The sequence below is a fragment of the Sorghum bicolor genome, chromosome 3 (assembly GCF_000003195.3).
Source record: "Sorghum bicolor cultivar BTx623 chromosome 3, Sorghum_bicolor_NCBIv3, whole genome shotgun sequence".
NCBI classification, from domain to species: domain Eukaryota; kingdom Viridiplantae; phylum Streptophyta; class Magnoliopsida; order Poales; family Poaceae; genus Sorghum; species Sorghum bicolor.
This window is the reverse complement of record NC_012872.2, coordinates 68,520,563-68,538,074: the sequence shown is the minus strand read 5'-3', so window position 1 is coordinate 68,538,074 and position 17,512 is coordinate 68,520,563. Positions and strand designations below refer to the sequence as shown.

Below are 17,512 nucleotides of genomic sequence, written 5' to 3'. Positions count from 1 at the left end.
CCGAATTTGAATGCCTGCCACAACCCACTAGCAGAGTTGAGATTAGGGCTTGCTTGGTTGACACCCAAAAGTTTTACCATGCTAAAAAATTGGCAAGCTAAAAGTTGAGCAAAAACATCGATATAGATTTGGTAAGCCAAATGTGAAATGTTAACAAGTCTGAATAGCAAACCAAATACTAGTCAATATTATGGCTTGCCAAAAGCCAAATCACAATTAGGAGAAACTCCATGGAATGCGTGGTGTCGTGAAGCGTCGTCGCTCGGTGGTCCGGGCAGGCTCTAGGCTGAGACGAAGCCCGGCGTGCTTTGCGGAGGGTGCGTAGCTTGGAGGCCGAGAGTGTCGCCGCGAAGCCGTGAAGCGCCTCGTGGTAATAAGTGTATAGGAGCTGCGGCTTGGTGTGGACGACGTCCGCTGACGCGTCCGCCGCAGACGCGACGGTGGCGGCGTACCAGTCGCGGCGGTCGGAATGCCGGAATGGTACCGCGGCATGGCGGACTTGTCCATGTGGATAATGTACCCCGTCCCCGTGGCTCGCGCGGCCACCGGACCGTAGAGGAGGACGCACGCATTGATGAGAAGTAGCAATAAGGGTAGTGACGAGCGAGGAGCCGACGCTGGACGCGATGCATCCTGCGCCATACGGACAGCTTCTCTGCAACCTCAATTGGTGATTGTTCTTTATACCTGCAATGCCAACTTTTATACTAAATCCGTGTCTGTGCACATTTGTTTGACTGTCATGGCTGCAACCGAAATGCAGGTCTGGCACATCGTGGTAACCATATACTACATAACATTATTCATCGTGTTGTGTCCAAGATGTAGTGCTACCCGTACTCGAGGCCTTGTTCACTTCTCTCCTCTAAAATTTACTCTCTATCTCATCTAATATTTGAGCATATGTATAAAGTATTAAATATAGACTAAAAAAACTTAATTGTACAGATTATAACTATTTTGTGAGACAAATCTAGTCCATGATCCGATAATGTGGTACTATATTAAAACTACAGTAACATGTGCTAATGCCGAATAATACCAATAACTTTATCTCTACCTCAATTTATTAGACTTAATAAATTTATCTTGCAGAGTACAAATAACTTCTGTAATTTATTTTTTTATTATTTGACCACTCCGCGTCCATGTGACATTGTGACTTAAACAAGGGCTCAGACAAAAAGAAGATTCTAACATGAAACACAGTCGCCAGATGGTCTGTGACACCTAGGCTTTGTTTAGATCTTTTTTTTCGAAACGATAGCATTTTCATTTTTATTTGACAAACATTGTCTAATCATAGAGGCTTAAAAGATTTGTCTCGCGATTTACAAACAAACTATCCAATTAGTTTTTATTTTTATCTATATTTAATGTTCCATGTATGTGCCGCAAGATTCGATGTGACGAGGAATGTTGAAAAGGTTTTAGTTTATGGGGGTGAACTAGGCCTTGTTTAGTTCCAAAAAAATTTGTAATTTTTTCAGATTTCCTGTCACATCGAATCTTACGGCACATGCATGATTAGATAATATTAATTAATTTTATAATTGTTTTAACTAAACAAGGCCTAAACAAGGCCGGCCCTAGAAAGATGGCGGAAGGCGGCGGGGGAAAGGCTAGGGCCTCCTGATATGTGGGCCATTGGGAAGGGAGACAACAGCCTATTCCGGCGCATCCATTTGAAAGCCCACGGAAGTGGTTGTACTCGTCTTCCACTCGGATCCATGGAAAAACCCTAGAGCTTGACGCGCACCAAATTCTGCGCGCCAAATGCTCGAACACCTTCCCGCCAAAGCTACCCGCTGGCATTTGCAATATAGATCTCCACACACCAACACCTAATTTGTGCGCGCGCCTGCCGTCACAAAAGAGAGAGAAGAGAGAGAAACAGAGAGGGAGTCGCATGGAAGACTCACCCGCCGATGCCGCCGGCTCCGGCCGCCGCACGCGCACGCGCACGCGGGGCGCGGAGGCGTCGGGGCGGGCCGCCAGGCTCCAGCAGCTCCGCGCCGTCCGCAACGGTGAGATCCGCGCTTCCGACGTCATCCAGGTGAAGGTTGACGCCCCGATCTACGACACCGTCCCGGAGGAGGAGTACAACGTGCTCGTCGCTCGCCGCAAGAAGGAAGCCGGCGAGTTCATCATCGACGACGACGGGCTCGGTTACGTCGATGACGGCCGCGAGGAGGACTGGAGCCACCGCGCTCTCCCTTCCTCCTCCGATGAAGGATCAGATGACGAGGACGGCGCCCCCCGCAAGCGGAAGCAGCCGCGCCCTCCCCAGGCGAAGCGCCAGCCGCAGCAGTCCGCCAAGGCGGCGGCGTCTTTCTCCGCCGCTGCCGCAAAGACGGGCCAGCAGATCTCCTCTTTGTTCACATCCTCGGTATTTAAGAGGACCGGCAGCGACCGCACCAAGAGCTTGGCGCTGGCCGCCGACAGCATCGTGGACGACATCATCGCCGAGTTCGCGCCCGACGAGAACGACCGTGAGGAGAGGCGTCGGCGGGTTGGTAGGGTTTCTGCGCCGCAGCCGCCTCCTCCAACAGTTTCCTACGTCAAGCCTCAAAAGGTAATTGTCGATGCTGAAATGGTTAGATCGGACAATGGAAATGATATGGCGGTGGAATTGAAGAACGATACTGAGATGGAAACCAATTTGGAGGAAATTCCTGGTTCTAGTGCTGAATTGGTGGTTGATAATCTGGAAGAAATTCCTGGTTCTAGTGCTGAATTGGTGTTTGATAATAAGAGTTTGGAGGAACCAAAGCAGGAGGCTAATGGGGAAGTAAAGGTAGAAAAGACACACCGCCTCAATGCAAAGATTAAGGCGGAGGAGAGCAGAAATAATGATGTGACGAGTGCAACAGCAGGATGGATGAAGATATGTGGGAATGGGCAGAATGCAGTAGGTGAAGAAGGAGTGACAGTTGATGGTAACACCAATGTGGATGAAAGTTCAGAGTTTGAGCTGAAAGATGGAGCACTGCCATTCTACATACTTGATGCATACGAGGAACCATTTGGTGCTAATTCAGGCACAGTGTATTTATTTGGGAAGGTAAATAGCACTACACTGAAGTTTCAAGTACAATTCTGGTAAATTATCCTAAGAATACAGTTTTACTTTCTGATGTCTGACAAGCAACTTTTCTTTAATTGATTATTGGACACTGTAAAGCCCGGGGCCAATTCATAGCACTGCTTTTGTAGGATAATTCGTACACTATACATGTCTTAGAAATTTTGTGTCCTTTTTCCCAAGGATTCAAAAATGGAAATAAAAACTTTCTATGCTGTAGTCTTTGAAAGATGTTTCATTAAGTACTAGGCAGTCAGTGGATTGGTCTGTAAATCCTAGTCAGGAGGGTGATGCCTAATTCATTGGCGATGGATCTTCGTAAATTGTGTCTGAGGCATATGCTTTCATCACTAAATACTAGTATATTCTTTTTCTGACAACCTGCTTTCCTGTTCTAGGTTGAAGTTGGCAAGCGGTTCCATAGTTGCTGCGTCATTGTGAAAAATATTCAAAGATGCATATATGCTATTCCAAACCATTCAGTGTTTCCAAGGGACTCCATATCAGGGATAGAAAGAAACCCCACAAGTGCTGATCTTTTGCCATCACTTCGAGCAACTCTACATGTGAGAATGATTTTTTATTCTTAGAACATAGCACTACTGTGAAATATGCATAACACATCCTATATTACCAGGAGTTGGCGTCAGGATTAAAGAGTGAAATAGCTGACAAATTGTCAGACCTCAATGTGTCAAATTTCGTAATGACTCCAGTCAAGGTTAGTAGCTGCACATGCACACATACAAGCATGCTCCCCCATTCCCCTCTACTGTGCTAAATGGTTATATTTGTCATGCCTTAGAGGAACTATGCATTTGAGAGGACTGATCTACCAAATGGAGAGCAGTATGTCCTGAAAATTAATTATCCTTACAAGGTATGTGTCTTGTCAATACATCTTTTACTGCTATTTTACTTTCCTAGTTTATAATGGCCTTCAAGGGGTCTTAGGTACTTTTGTTTGTCTAAATGTTATTGTGGTAGCATATTTCGCTGCCATGGAGTGAAATGCAATGATAACATTTGAGAAACAAAAGTGTAGTATCTAGCAAGCTGGTTAATCAGTCCTTTATTTGGGAAATGATGGTATGTTGAATTGTGAACTAATAGCACAAATGATTTATTATGTTATATAGCATAAAAAACACTGGGTATTTCTATCCTAGAAGTTTCTGTCATTTTTATATTTAATCTTGTATTCTTACAGAAGGAACCTAGGAAATTAAAAATAAAAAACCTACAGTCTTACAAGATATTATGAGTCATTTCTTAAGTGTGGCTGCTAGTCTGGGAATTGTAGAGTTGTATGCTGATTCGATATTTGTCGGCTATACTCATCAACTAACTTGAACAGTGAATACATTCTGGATGTTTGTAGGCTTGTAGCAGAGAAAAAACAACCTACTAATCAGGCTTATTTTCAACCATTGGCTTTTGAATATTCATTTTTCATGTCATGATCTCTTGGTTTGAATACCATAATCATTTTAAATGAAAATGGTTTCTGTGCTAATTTTGGTTAAATGGTATACTCAAGCCTTACAAGTTGGGTTGGGAGCTGCTGAAGGGTAGGATTGATCTAGGAATATTCATGATTTAATGCCTAAGGAGATGCCCCATGTAGTACCGAAGCTCATGGGTTCAGGACTAAACTATGTTCTTTCTGATTGGTTTCTTTCAGTGTAAACCGAAAACTGCATCTATCTCTCACTCAATCTTTCCAATTTGTATTACTTATGTGATACATATTTTCTTAGGATCCTGCTCTACCAGCAGACCTCAGGGGTGAACATTTTCATGCACTGCTTGGGACAAACAATAGGTACAATGCATACACCTTGCATTATATGGCATATGGTATACAATATAGTCTTGATGTTTTTATGCCCATTTTCTTCCTGATGGATGCTGATCTTTTTACCTTTCCAGTGCTCTTGAATTATTTCTTATCAAGAGGAAGGTCAAGGGGCCTTCATGGCTGTCGGTTTCCAAATTTGTGACACGGCCATCCACTCAGCGGGTATATCCTTGACTTTAGTCTGTCCTGTTACTATTGGTGGTGTTTCATATCAAGCTAGTTAGTATTTGAATAGCTCCTTCCTGATTCTTTTGCCATGCTATATTGATGGTGGTGCCTTTTGACTCTACGACAGGTCAGCTGGTGTAAATTTGAAGTTACAGTTGATTGCCCAAAGGATATATCTGTTTTGACGACAAGTACAAATCTAGAAGTTCCTACTGTTGTAGTTGCAGCAGTTAATCTCAAAACTATCATAAATGAGAAACACAATGTGCATGAGATTGTGTCAGCATCTCTCATATGCTGTCATGGGGTGAAGGTATGCTGTTTATTTGTTGTTGAAATATATTTTCTAGCATTTGGTTTACTAGTTTATGTACTTTGGCAATGAGGTGGCAGAAATGGTTCATATATATTTGAAACAATTGTTTTGAGACAAGCTGGCACACTTCCGTGTTCCATTTCAACACTTCACATTTCTCAAAGGTTCACACAAGAAGGAAACACTCATGTTCTTCAAACTAAACCTTTCCTTTTTGGGCCAATTTTCAGATTGATAGTCCAATGCGTCCAGAAGATTGGCAGAAACGGGGAATGCTCAGCCATTTTACTGTTATGCGCAAACTTGAAGGTAGCATATTTCCTATAGGCCTTGCTAAGGGTGCTTCTGATAGGAACGAGCAGGCTGGTAGCAATGTGCTGGCACTAGAAAGCAGGTGGGTTCTGCCTTTTCTTGTGTATATATTATTACTCTGGCCACAAAAAAGAAGTTGTTTAGGTCTTTAGGACCAGATTTGGTCAAATCTTAGAAACTAAAACAACAATAACTATTATATTATTTAGTTTGAAAACAAGTTGCATGTGAAGATTTGTATTCAAAGTTTTTACAAAATCCCTTAAATTTGAAGGATTTTAAGAATATATTCTAGATAAAATTAATGGTCAAAGATACACATTGAAGACTGCGCAAAATCAAATGTCAACTATTTTTTTATCAGAGTAGTGCCCACTTATTTGATGAGTTCCATTGTTGAATGCATTGATTAATTGGTTTACTCCCTTTTCCAGTGAACGTGCATTATTAAATCGCTTGATGATTGAGCTTAGCAAACTTGACTGCGACGTACTTGTGGGACACAATATTTCAGGATTCGATTTGGATGTGCTTCTACACCGTGCTCAGGTCTTTTTAATCATTATGTGCTCTGTTGCTTCCTATATTCAACCTGTTTACTCTTCTTGAGTTTATAAATTTGTATGGGTTCTGTTTATAAATTATTTAGGGTTTATTCTAGGTAGTTTCAAGGGAACTTGCATTATATATTTCTGACTACCATTTCTTATTTAATGATTCTGCTAGACATGCAAAGTGCTAAGCAGCATGTGGTCCAAGATTGGTCGTCTCAGGCGATCGTCAATGCCCAGGCTTACCAAAGGAAGTACACTCTATGGTTCTGGAGCAAGTCCAGGAATTATGTCCTGTATTGCTGGCCGTCTTCTCTGTGACACCTATTTATGCTCTCGTGACCTTCTGAAGGAGGTAACCTGCAGTGTGTTTGTTTTTTTATAAGGGCAACTAAACATACAATTTTTAAATATAATTTCGGTTACCAAATTCAGCAGTTAATTCTGTTCCATGCAGGTGAGTTATTCCTTGACACAACTTGCAGAAACACAATTAAAAAAGGTCAGGAGAGAGGTTTCTCCACATGATATACCTCTGATGTTCCAGTCTTCGACTGAACTGCTCAAACTGGTAATTTCTTCAAACAAAACATGGTGCTGCTTTTCTCTTAACAGAAGATCTTCTATTTTTCTCAGAAGTTATGAATCTAATTGCAAAATTGTGACACTCAACTAGGTTGAATATGGTGAGACAGATGCATGGCTTTCTTTGGAGCTCATGTTTCACTTGAGTGTTCTCCCACTGACACGGCAACTGACCAACATTAGTGGTAACCTGTGGGGGAAAACTCTTCAGGTAATATTCATTATTATCGTGCATTTTGTGTAGCTAACTATGAAGCCGTGCATTCTTGATGTCATATCTCAAATGAAATTCCTGTAGGGTGCTAGGGCTCAGAGAGTAGAATATCTACTACTGCATTCATTTCATGCAAGAAAATTTATTGTACCGGATAAATTTGCACGCAACAAAGAGCTGAACTCCACAAAAAGAAAAATGAATGCTGATACTGAGGGTGCAAATGCTGATGATGGTGCTGCTGATCCTTCCGTTGATGATGAAGTGCATAATGGTGATCAAGGTAAAGCCAGAAAAGGACCTTCATATGCTGGTGGATTAGTTTTGGAGCCTAAGAAGGGTCTATATGACAAGTATGTTCTACTTCTTGACTTCAACAGCCTTTATCCTTCAATAATTCAGGTAAATGATCAGTACTCACAGCTTCTATTGGCTCGCTTTAAAGTTTAAGATAAACAAATAATAGACGTATCGATAGTGCCTTTATTATTATTTATCCACAGGAATACAACATCTGCTTTACCACCGTTGAGCGTTCTTCTGATGGCAGTGTACCTAATTTGCCAGCATCAAAAGCTACTGGTGTTTTACCTGAGGTAATTGCCTATGGATGTGCCATTGAGATTTAGAGCTGTCAATAGTTTTCGGTGATCAAGATTTTGTATGGACATGTATTTTTCTCATGTGTTTGCAATCATGGCTTACAAATCAGTTGCTGAGGAGTTTGGTGGAGAGGAGAAGGATGGTTAAATCATGGTTGAAGACTGCTTCTGGTCTTAAAAGGCAGCAGTTTGATATTCAACAACAAGCATTGAAACTCACTGCAAATAGGTAAGAATTTCTATAATAAACATCAGTACGTCCGCTTGCACTCCACTAGTATGATTAATGAGTTTCTGACTCAATTTTTAATGCTTGTGCTCCAGCATGTATGGTTGCTTGGGCTTTTCCAATTCCAGGTTTTATGCAAAGCCACTTGCTGAGCTTATTACACTCCAAGTGAGAACAAGTTTTACTCACAGAATTTATTAGCAAACCTGTAATATGTTGTTGTGGTTAATATGATGCCTCTTTCAGGGTAGAGAGATATTGCAAAACACTGTAGATCTGGTTCAGAATAATTTGAATTTGGAGGTATGTAGAATTCCTGTGTCTATGGATTTCTCTGTAGTGATAAATCATTCAGAATTGAAATTGCTTCAAAGGGACACAACAACTTGGTAGATGCTAGAGATTAGAATTTAATACATCTCAACTTCATTGTATTGGGGATTAAACTGGAGGTGAAGATGCCTCCTAAAAATCCAATCCGTTGAAGATTCAACAGCTTTTTTTATTAATTAACTGCTTGTATTGATATTTACTTTCCTTGTACTGGACAGGTTATCTATGGTGATACGGATTCCATCATGATACATACTGGACTTGATGACATCTCCAGGGCAAAAGCAATTGCAGGAAAAGTTATTCAGGAGGTAAGACTCAGGATGTGACATCTTAATGTGTAAGGTGCAGATGTTCATTTTAATGCTTCACAAAGAGTAGCGTTTAATAATAGGAAGAGTTTTCTTTTTCCCACAACGGTAAAATTGAATTTCATTACCAGGGCAACAAAATTACAGTCATAGTTCAAGTTCATATGTAAAGGAAACAGCCACCTGCCAAACACTCATATTTCTGATCACCTAGGGATCAGACAATATGAGCTATCCTTACCCCACAAAAAAGCTAGAAGTTTCCCCAGAAGAGGCAAACCACAAAACCTTAATGCTCTATACATGGCCCTTGGCCTATACCACAGCACACAGGCTGGATCTTGCTTAAATTACATCTTACTGCCATCTCCCAGAACCATCCGCTGCTGCCCACCCCTTTCAGGCTCCTTCACCTGCCCATGGAAATACAAAGCCATCCTCTTAAGACTGTCTGCTCCACTTTCCATCTGAAGAAGTTTATTTTTGGCTGTTAAACTATCTCTTGATTTTGGCAACTATCAAAACTGGATGACCTTGGCCCTTGACTGGTTTCAAAGGTGGTTTTGACTATATATTTATTCTTATGAAATATGGTTAGATCTAACAATCATAACTAATTCACTTTAAACAAAATATATGAAACTGGTACCCAAATTTTCCTAAAAATACAATGGAAAAAGTCTATATCACCCCATAAACTATAAGGTGGTGTCTACTTTACCCCCCGAACTATAAAACAGTCTAATTTATCCCCTGAACTATCCAAAACCGTTTAAATCACCTCTTGAGCGGTTTTTATGGCGGTTTTGCTACAGTAACTATGGTTTTACTACAGTAACAGTGGTTTTGACTTTTTCTTTTTATTATTTATTTTCGCTGAATCTTTGAAAAATCATAGTAAATCAAAAAAAAATCGTAAAATAGAAAATATAATTTTGTTGGACTCTACATGAGTAGATCTACACACAATGAATATATAATATGGTATAGTTTAGTACAAATTTCGTACTCATTTGATCATATATAACTTAGTTATAGATTTATTCAGGTTTATGCTTGTTAAATATAAATAAATCTATAACTAAGTTATACATGATCCGATGAGTATTAAATATTTACTATAGTTCAAGCATAGAATAATTAGTCCACCATAAAAATTTCACCACAATTGGACCATAGAAGCTGCAGCTATGAATTATTCCAATTAATTATAGATAAAATTTGATTTTTCTAACTAATTTGAAGCTACAGAAAAAATTTGTACTAAAGTATACCATATTATATATTCATCGCGTGGATCAACTCATGAGGAGTCCAACAAAATTAGATTTTCTATTTTATGATTTTTCTGTGATTTACTATGATTTTTCAAAGATTATATGAAAACAAATAGGAAAAAAGAAAAGGCAAAACCATGGCTACTGTAGCAAACTGCCGTAAAAAACCGCCCGGGGGGTATTTTGAACGGGTTTGGATAGTTCAGGGGGTAAATTAGACCGTTTTATAGTTCGGGGGTAAAGTGGACACCACCCCATAGTTTAGGGGGTGATATAGACTTTTTTCAAATACAATCTATCTATTGGTGCTCTATTTAGCGTTATTTGGATCTTGTTCCTATTGCTAGTGTTTTTATTGCTCTTAGTCATGACTATTATTTATTTAAATAATTTATTTTATGTTGATTGCATGGTGTTTGAGGGTCCGTCTTACTTGAAACCTATTACCTAGTCAACCGATTGAAAATTAAAGCTGTAGTCATGCAATGCCTAAATACCATCTATATGTGGTGGTGCTTGGCATCTGGGAGGTTGGCGTCACCTTTGAGATCTTTCATGTACTTGGAGTCCATAGGATCCTTTTGGTTGATCTCTTTGTCTAATATAGAGCAAAGCGTTCAATGACCAAAAATACACTTCTTCATTTATAAGATGTGCAAACTGAAGAAAGATGATCTTACCAAGAATGCTTCAATGCAGGTGAACAAAAAGTACCGTTGTCTGGAGATTGATCTTGATGGCATATACAAGAGAATGTTACTTCTTAAAAAGAAGAAATATGCTGCTATTAAAGTGGCACTGGATGGCAGCTTACGAGAGGTTTGTGCTTATTATGAATCTATGTGTCATCTTGTGAAAGTAGTAGAGTTGCTTTAACATGTTTGATGTTTGATGCAGAACATTGAACGCAAGGGGCTCGATATGGTCAGACGTGATTGGAGTTTGCTGTCAAAAGACATTGGAGATTTTTGTCTCAATCAAATTTTGTCTGGAGGGTAAGCATTTAAGTTTCTATTGTAATTTTGGTTTTCACATTTTTCTAGTCTGACCTTTGTGAAAACTGCCTCTACAGGACATGTGATGATGTTGTTGAGTCAATACACAGTTCTCTTGTCCAGGTTAGGAGCCTGCCATCTTTTTCTTAACATTAATCTCAATACTCAAGAAACATTTGTTAGCAAGATACTGTTGTCTGCAATGAATCTTTGGCCTAAAACATATTATTTGTTATATATTTCTATTACTATATATTTTAATATATACTTTCAGGTGCAAGAGCAAATGAGAAGTGGTCAAATAGAACTTGAAAAATATGTTATCACAAAGAGCTTAACGAAAGCGCCAGAAGATTATCCAGATGCTAAAAATCAGCCTCATGTTCAGGTAAGAGTTGCATATCCTTGTTTTGTTTTGTCCTGATTTCAAGCCATAAAAGTGATGAGCTAATAAATGTGTAAACTTGGTTCCTCAGGTTGCTTTGAGACTCAAGCAAAATGGTTACTCTGGCTGCTCAGCTGGTGACACAGTCCCTTATATAATTTGCTCTCAGCAGGTATTACTAAATGATGTCTTTTATGTTTTGCATGCTCACTAAATCCTCAAATGCTTATCCACATTGCAAATTTTTGGATTGTCAACCTGTCATATGACACTGATTGGTACTCCTGTTTCACAATCTGTCCAAGCCTCCAAGGCTCCAAGCTCATCATGTATACAGACCCAGAAAGCACTAAATCTCATCAAAGTTATAAAAAGAGACCAACACATCCCTAATGATATTCACATTTTACCACCACTCACAATCTTGATTTTATTGCTGAACTAACATTTTGAAACATTTCTTCATAAGATAAGAATATGGATAAACGGAGGGAGTAGTCAGAACTTTTGTTTACCTGCAGTGTAATTTCAGGAAAAAGGAATATATATTTTTTGCCTGAAAAACATCCCAGTTTAGCTTTGTTTGAAGCGATTTATCTGATCTTAAACTGTATTTGCCCATTCTGTATAGGACTCAGATAATACACATTCTGTGGGAATAGCTCAGAGAGCTAGACATCCCGAGGAGTTAAAAAGAGACCCTGACAAGTGGATGATTGACATTGACTATTATTTGTCACAACAGGTTCTTCACCATTGCAATACATTTTCCCATCTTGGAAAAATACAGTTGTCTTTCCATATGCTATAGTATACACAGTGTTGCTGATTCTAAATTGCCTTTGCAGATTCATCCTGTTGTTTCTCGTCTGTGTGCTTCCATCCAGGGTACTAGTCCAGCTCGTCTGGCTGAATGTTTGGGACTTGATTCGGCTAAGGTGCGCATTTTCTGTTGAGTCTTCGATATCTTAAATGATTGGCATCATTTATTTCAGTATAGAGTTTGCTGATTCTTATTACCTGGATCAGTTCCAATCAAGAGTGACTGAGTCTAGCAATCAAGATACATCTACGATGCTGTTATCTGTGATCGATGATGAAGATGAGAGGTGAACCTCTTAACATATCAATTTCGTTAATGTTGCAGTATTTCAGTTATATTAAAATATTCTTGTGTTTTAATGACAGATATCGTGGTTGTGAGCCACTGCGTTTATCATGCCCAAGCTGTTCTGGTACCTTCGACTGCCCTCCTGTATCTAGTCTGATTACTAGTGCTACAAGTGTATCAGATCCAAATGAAGGAAAGGATGCTACTGCTAATTTCTGGCGCCATATGCGGTGCCCAAGATGCCCAGATAACGCTGACGAGTCCAAAATTTCTCCTCCAATGCTTGCCAATCAGGTGAATATTAATATAGCATGGCCTGGAATTTAAGTTGATTAAAACTTAACTTTTATGTTTTCCATGTGTAGATGAAAAGACAAGCTGATAATTTCATTAGTCTATATTATAAAGGTCTGCAGATGGTAAGTGTTTCAGTTTGAGCCTTAATATATTATGCAATGCATGTTTATGATTACCCTTGACCTTTTAGCTGTTCTTTTCTGCCAGTGTGACGATGAGGGTTGCAAATACTCGACTCACAGCGTAAACCTTAGAGTTATGGGGGATTCTGAGAGAGGAACCATCTGCCCTAACTACCCACTCTGCAATGGTCGCCTAGTAAGACAGGTTTGTTGACACTCTGCCTGAGCTTACAATGTGCCCATTTGGGCAACTGGCAACTGGTGTCTAATACTAAACCTTTGCGTTTAACAGTACACGGAGGCAGATCTATACAGGCAACTGTCATACTTTTGCTATGTACTTGATGCAACCCGGTGTCTTGAAAAGGTTCTCATCAACCTAACCATGTACTTTCCGTTTTTTTTTTTACTTTCTAATCCAACGTATGCCATAGCTGACTTGATCTTAACTGCTTTGGATGTAGCTGGACCAGAAGGCAAGGCTCCCCTTCGAGAGAGAGTTTGTAGCAGTAGGCCAAACAATTAACTTGGCACTGCAAGAGATCCAGAAAATCCGAGATAGATGTGCATTTGGATGGGTTCAGCTAAAGGACCTTGCCGTGTCAATATGATGCTTTTTTGGGGGGAAAGAGCTCATTTAGATGAATCTGATTCTAGCCGCACAAGAAATTCATCGCTGTCTGTAGGTCGTGTTGATTCTAGATCGCGTCCTGTAAATGGAACAGGACACGCTAAATGGTGAGTTGAAACACCAGCGTCCTGGTAGTATTTCCTTGCCTGTAGAGTTCCATTTGGATACACCTCATAGCAGACCTTGTCTCATGTGTTTTAGTGAGTGGCTGTGTTGTACTAAACTTGTAAATATGTTGTGTCCGTCTCCTTAGGCGTCGGTGCCTGCGCCCAATGTACACTAGTATCATATATAGTCATCTGACAGTTGTTTCTTATGCTATTTGGATACACCTCATAGCAGATTACTTGTGTTGTGAATTCCGTTAGGTGGAAAAGTATGTGAGAGGAAAACGAGCGCTTTGTGACAACTTGCATTCTGGAATTGGTGGTCTCTCCGTGTCATTTTCTTATCGCCTAACTGCGCAGTTTATGCCTTGGATAATGGGCCTGAATCCGAATGATGGTAGAATGGGCCTGAATCTCTTAAACTTTTATTTACAAGCTATGATAAAAAAAAAGTAGAGACTCAAATTAAGACCCAACTCCAATGGAAAAAAAAATAAACTAAGTCCTTATCTCACATATTTTTGTCTTGATTTATGGGTGGGGGGTGGGATCCACTGGATAGGGGATTCTAGATGTGAGGAGCTTAAACTATAATTTGGGAGGGCATGGAAAATGAGAGACCAAGTAGAAGGTGGGTTGGAGTTGATTTTTTTTGGATCGTCCCTAGATTTAGAATAGGGACTTGTTTAGGAGGTGAACTGGAGTTGGGTGCTACCTGTAGGTTCTCTTGTGCATTTCAACCAGCATTTGTGACGAACTCTTACCCTCGGATCCTTCCGAGGATGTTTGTGTCTAGTATCTTGGTCGAGAAACCTCAAGATGGTGTACGAATTCAGATGGCATTATTGATATACTAGTTCTGAATTTCAGTGGCCTTTCAGTTCCTCGCAGGCAGAAGTCATTGCCTTTCAGCTCATGTTGTCTACTTCAGCCGTAGTTTTCTCGGTCCAGAAGAAGAACAGCAGCAAGATTGGCATGATGCTATGGCAATACTAATCATGTTCATGCCAAACATTCCTTGTTGGCTTGCGGATTTAGTCGGCGCTGGAAATAAAATGCCGAACTCTGAAGACACCAAAATTGTCAGCTCCTCTCGTCAGTTCAACGCAATGTCTGCTTCAAAATTGTCCTGCGTAGGTAGGCCAAGAAAAGTTTGGGAGTTGATAAAATAATATCATGGAATGTCGGTTCTTAATTCTATCGCCTAGGCCTTGTTTAGTTCACCCTGAAAACTAAAAAGTTTTCAAGATTCCCCGTTACATCGAATCTTATGGCACATGCATTAAACATTAAATATAGACGAAAACAAAAACTAATTACACAGTTTAGCTGGAATTCACGAGACGGATCTTTTGATCCTAGTTAGTCTATGATTGGATAATATTTGTTACAAACAAACGAAAATACTACAGTACCGAAATCTTTTCACTTTTCGGAACTAAACAAGGCCCTAGTCAAGTCGTGTATCAAGGCCTCAGGTTACGCAAAATGTGGCCCCATCAATCGTTTGTTCTTTTTCCCCTCAAGTGTTCACAGTATTTTTCAGAAAAAGACCTCAATCCATGCAGAAGTCCACTCAGAGCTCAGGAGGCTGACATTTTTGTTTCAGTGCAAGATATTGACTGAGGCCTTGTTTAGTTCACTCCGAAATTCAAAAAGTTTTCAAGATTCCCTGTCACATCGAATCTTACGGTACATGCATGAAGCATTAAATATAGACGAAAACAAAAACTAATCACACAGTTTGACTGTAAATCACGAGACGAATCTTTTGACTCTAGTTAGTTTATGATTGGACAATATTTACCACAAACAAACGAAAGTGCTACAGTTTCGAAAACTTTTCAGTTTTCGGAACTAAACAAGGCCTGAACAATGCCCTAGGATGTCAACTTGTGTATCAAACGGTCCGGATTTATTTCTTTTGATGAATAATGCCGCAGGTTTCTAGCCACGGTCAGCCAATATTTTTTTTTATAATAATAATAATGAACAATAGTTTCTGTCATGTCTTATCAACCAATAGAAAAGGCGACCGAGACGCTCAGAGACATGGCGTCTTGGAGAGTGCGCTGCAGCCACAAAATTCTTATGGAGTGGGCCAGGCGAGTGTGGCTGCACTGCACGCCTGAGCAGAGCTGTGAGCCTGTGACGGACACCGACTGGCCCTTGACTGGGGTAGTGTGAACCATGGACTGCCTTCAAGTAGCAACTTGGCGAGAGATGATCTGTGTGCGCTGTAACCGTTCACGCGTTTTTGGGCCTATCCGAAAAGCGAAAAGTTTTCGATACTGTAGCATTTTCGTTTGTTTATGACAAATATTATCCAATCATGGACTAACTAGGATCAAAAGATTCGTCTCGTGATTTACAACTAAACTATGCAATTAATTTTTGTTTTCGTCTATATTTAATGTTTCATGCATGTGCCACAAGATTTGATGTGACGAGAAATCTTGAAAACTTTTTGGTTTTCAGGGTGAACTAAACAAATCCTGAGCCACTGACGAGAACACTCGACGGATAGACAGATAGATTACTGTTAGCTGGTGGCCCGAATTCGAATGGGACGACGACGCCATCGTGGGTCACGGTGAACCGGGTCGGTTTCCATTATCCCCCCAACCTCGGCCATTTATGGCAATTTTCCACTGACCTGCTGAGTCCTCGCTGCAACAACCATCTACCGCGACTATTGTCCAGACCATCCTCAGGCTGTAGGTACATATAATAATTTTAACCATAATTTTTTAGAAAAGTGAACAGACGCGTCAATGACTTATGGGGGCGTGAGGTCGATCCTCAATGATCAATTGTCGACGCTGTTTCATGCCTTGGTTAGCATGCATACTCATGATGCGATGCTGTACCATTTAATAATCTAGAACTAGATTTCCGACTAGTAACCATTGGACCGGTACCGTTTTGTTCAATGGCTCAGTAAATGAGAGAATTTTCCTTCTGCCACTTGTTCGAACCAAAACTCTTTTGTCCTCGCCATCTGGTCAACTTGATTAGTCGCATGAACAACAACATTATCCAAAAAGAAGACAGTTTCCCAAAAAGATCAAGAAAGTGAAGGTTCACAATGAAATGCTCTCAAAAGATTGCTCTGGTGCAATTTCTAAAAAATTGTCCCAAAGGCAACCTTTTTCCTTTATTTCGTACATGGAACATGGAAGTATACCTCTCTCTCCCTCTCTCTGCATAGCCTGCATTGGCTTGATGATGGTGATAGTAAAAGATACTATCAGTAGAAAAGTGAAAAAAAAAAGAGAGGAGAAATTAAATGAATGGATTTTGTACATATGGCAGAGAAGAGAGGAGAGGGTTCAAGTGGCAAAGGAAAATGTCTCTCTTGCATGCTTGGCACGCCGTATCATTTCCACAAGAACATGTGGCTCCAAAGGCCACGTGTCGGTGGTGGCGAAACCTAAAACTAATAAATGATGGTTCGCAGATACGCTGAACGCTACCTCCCGTCTGATCCATTCATTCCGTTGCCGTGCGTTGATCGAACATAGGCGTTGAAATACGACCTTGCATGCATACGAGATGCGACGACGCTGTCGCTGAGGCGGCGCTGAAGGTCAAATTGACCTCGCCCTCAGGCTTCCATCGGATTAGTTGCATTGTTTGCCAACACATTACGCATCAACGCATGGCCAAATAATGGTCACCTCGAAGGCTCGAAAGCTCCTCTTCTCTGCAAATGTCCAAACCGTACTTCTTGCATGGTTTTCGTAAGAGTTCTTAATTAGTAAGGCCATGTTTAGTTCACACCGGTAAACTTCATCGTCTATCATATTAAATGTTTAGACACATATATGAATTATTAAATATAGACTATTGACGAAACTAAAAACATAGCTAGAGAATAATTTACGAGATAAATCTTTTAAGTTCAGTTAGTCCATAATTAAACACTAATTACCAAATAAAACGAAAATATTATAATATCTATTAAACTTTAATATCTCTAAACAAACACCTCCTAAGGGTGTATTTGGATGGCGCCTC

At 40.2% G+C, this 17,512-nt stretch overlaps 1 protein-coding gene across 1 annotated transcript; it reads left to right on the top strand.

The window, feature by feature from the left end:
* On the top strand, nt 1,726-13,731 carry LOC8062384 (DNA polymerase alpha catalytic subunit). Its single transcript, XM_002458785.2, has 31 exons — nt 1,726-3,064; nt 3,484-3,651; nt 3,723-3,806; nt 3,891-3,965; nt 4,846-4,910; nt 5,018-5,108; nt 5,242-5,427; nt 5,661-5,824; nt 6,177-6,291; nt 6,469-6,648; nt 6,751-6,864; nt 6,970-7,089; nt 7,177-7,494; nt 7,596-7,688; nt 7,805-7,923; nt 8,019-8,091; nt 8,170-8,226; nt 8,475-8,567; nt 10,544-10,663; nt 10,742-10,839; nt 10,917-10,962; nt 11,114-11,227; nt 11,316-11,396; nt 11,856-11,969; nt 12,073-12,162; nt 12,254-12,333; nt 12,413-12,629; nt 12,701-12,754; nt 12,840-12,959; nt 13,047-13,121; nt 13,219-13,731. The coding sequence occupies exons 1-31, from the start codon at nt 1,910-1,912 to the stop codon at nt 13,363-13,365; spliced, it is 4,626 nt and encodes a 1,541-aa protein (XP_002458830.1). The 5' UTR covers nt 1,726-1,909; the 3' UTR covers nt 13,366-13,731.

What these genes read in the sequence shown, in the direction of transcription:
- LOC8062384 (XM_002458785.2), top strand. Translation starts at nt 1,910, where the DNA reads ATGGAAGACTCACCCGCCGATGCCGCCGGCTCCGGCCGCCGCACGCGC. An exon ending in CTACTGGTGTTTTACCTGAG is followed by an intron (nt 7,689 to 7,804) that starts GTAATTGCCTAT and finishes CTTACAAATCAG; the next exon opens with TTGCTGAGGAGTTTGGTGGA. An exon ending in CAACCCGGTGTCTTGAAAAG is followed by an intron (nt 13,122 to 13,218) that starts GTTCTCATCAAC and finishes CTTTGGATGTAG; the next exon opens with CTGGACCAGAAGGCAAGGCT.